Raw genomic sequence first — 527 nt, forward strand, 5'->3', positions numbered from 1 at the left:
CATTTTAATACCAGGTGTAAATGTTCATGGCTCTTTAAGGCAGAGTGAGACAGAAATCAGCTGTTGGGAGAGTGTGGGAAACAATACAGCCGTTATATTCTGCACTGATTCACAACAAACATTACTGACGAGGTGAAGGAATAAATACAAAGTTTAAGGCAAACATCAGGCAGCTGCGTCCAGGGAGGAGGAGGACAGCGCGGCCGGAATCTGACGTTCAAACAGAGGCAGGAATCGACTCATTAAGTTAAATTAAGTTATAAAAAATTAAGTTATGAAACTCAAAGTTCTGTGTTTGGAGGCTCGAGATGAGAAGTCTGAGTGGTTTCTAGTCCAGCGGGCTTTGGAAGATGAGTCTGATGCAGCCGGACTCTGCGCTCAGCGGCTGGATGCAGAACGGGCAGGTGGCGTGGAAGGTGTGCGTGCCGTGCGGCAGCGGGATCTGACTCCAGTACGCCGTCGTCTTCTCCGAGCAGACGTGGCCGCAGGGGGCGAAGGCGTGGGTGGGGGGCTCCGCGTCCACGTAG

General features: G+C 51.4%; 1 protein-coding gene across 1 annotated transcript in view; it reads right to left on the reverse strand.

Moving 5' to 3' along the window:
* Window positions 1-527, reverse strand: part of LOC118327444 (E3 ubiquitin-protein ligase pellino homolog 1-like) — a gene marked incomplete in the record, with an annotated part of 27,892 nt that overhangs the window by 352 nt on the left and 27,013 nt on the right. Inside the window, 1 exon segment of the mRNA XM_035660810.1 lies at window positions 1-527. Within this exon segment, the coding sequence (XP_035516703.1) occupies window positions 329-527 (199 nt within the window).

The sequence above is a fragment of the Morone saxatilis genome, unplaced genomic scaffold, assembly GCF_004916995.1.
Source record: "Morone saxatilis isolate NCDOM2014 unplaced genomic scaffold, NCSU_SB_2.0 Contig17, whole genome shotgun sequence".
Classification (NCBI taxonomy): Eukaryota; Metazoa; Chordata; class Actinopteri; family Moronidae; genus Morone; species Morone saxatilis.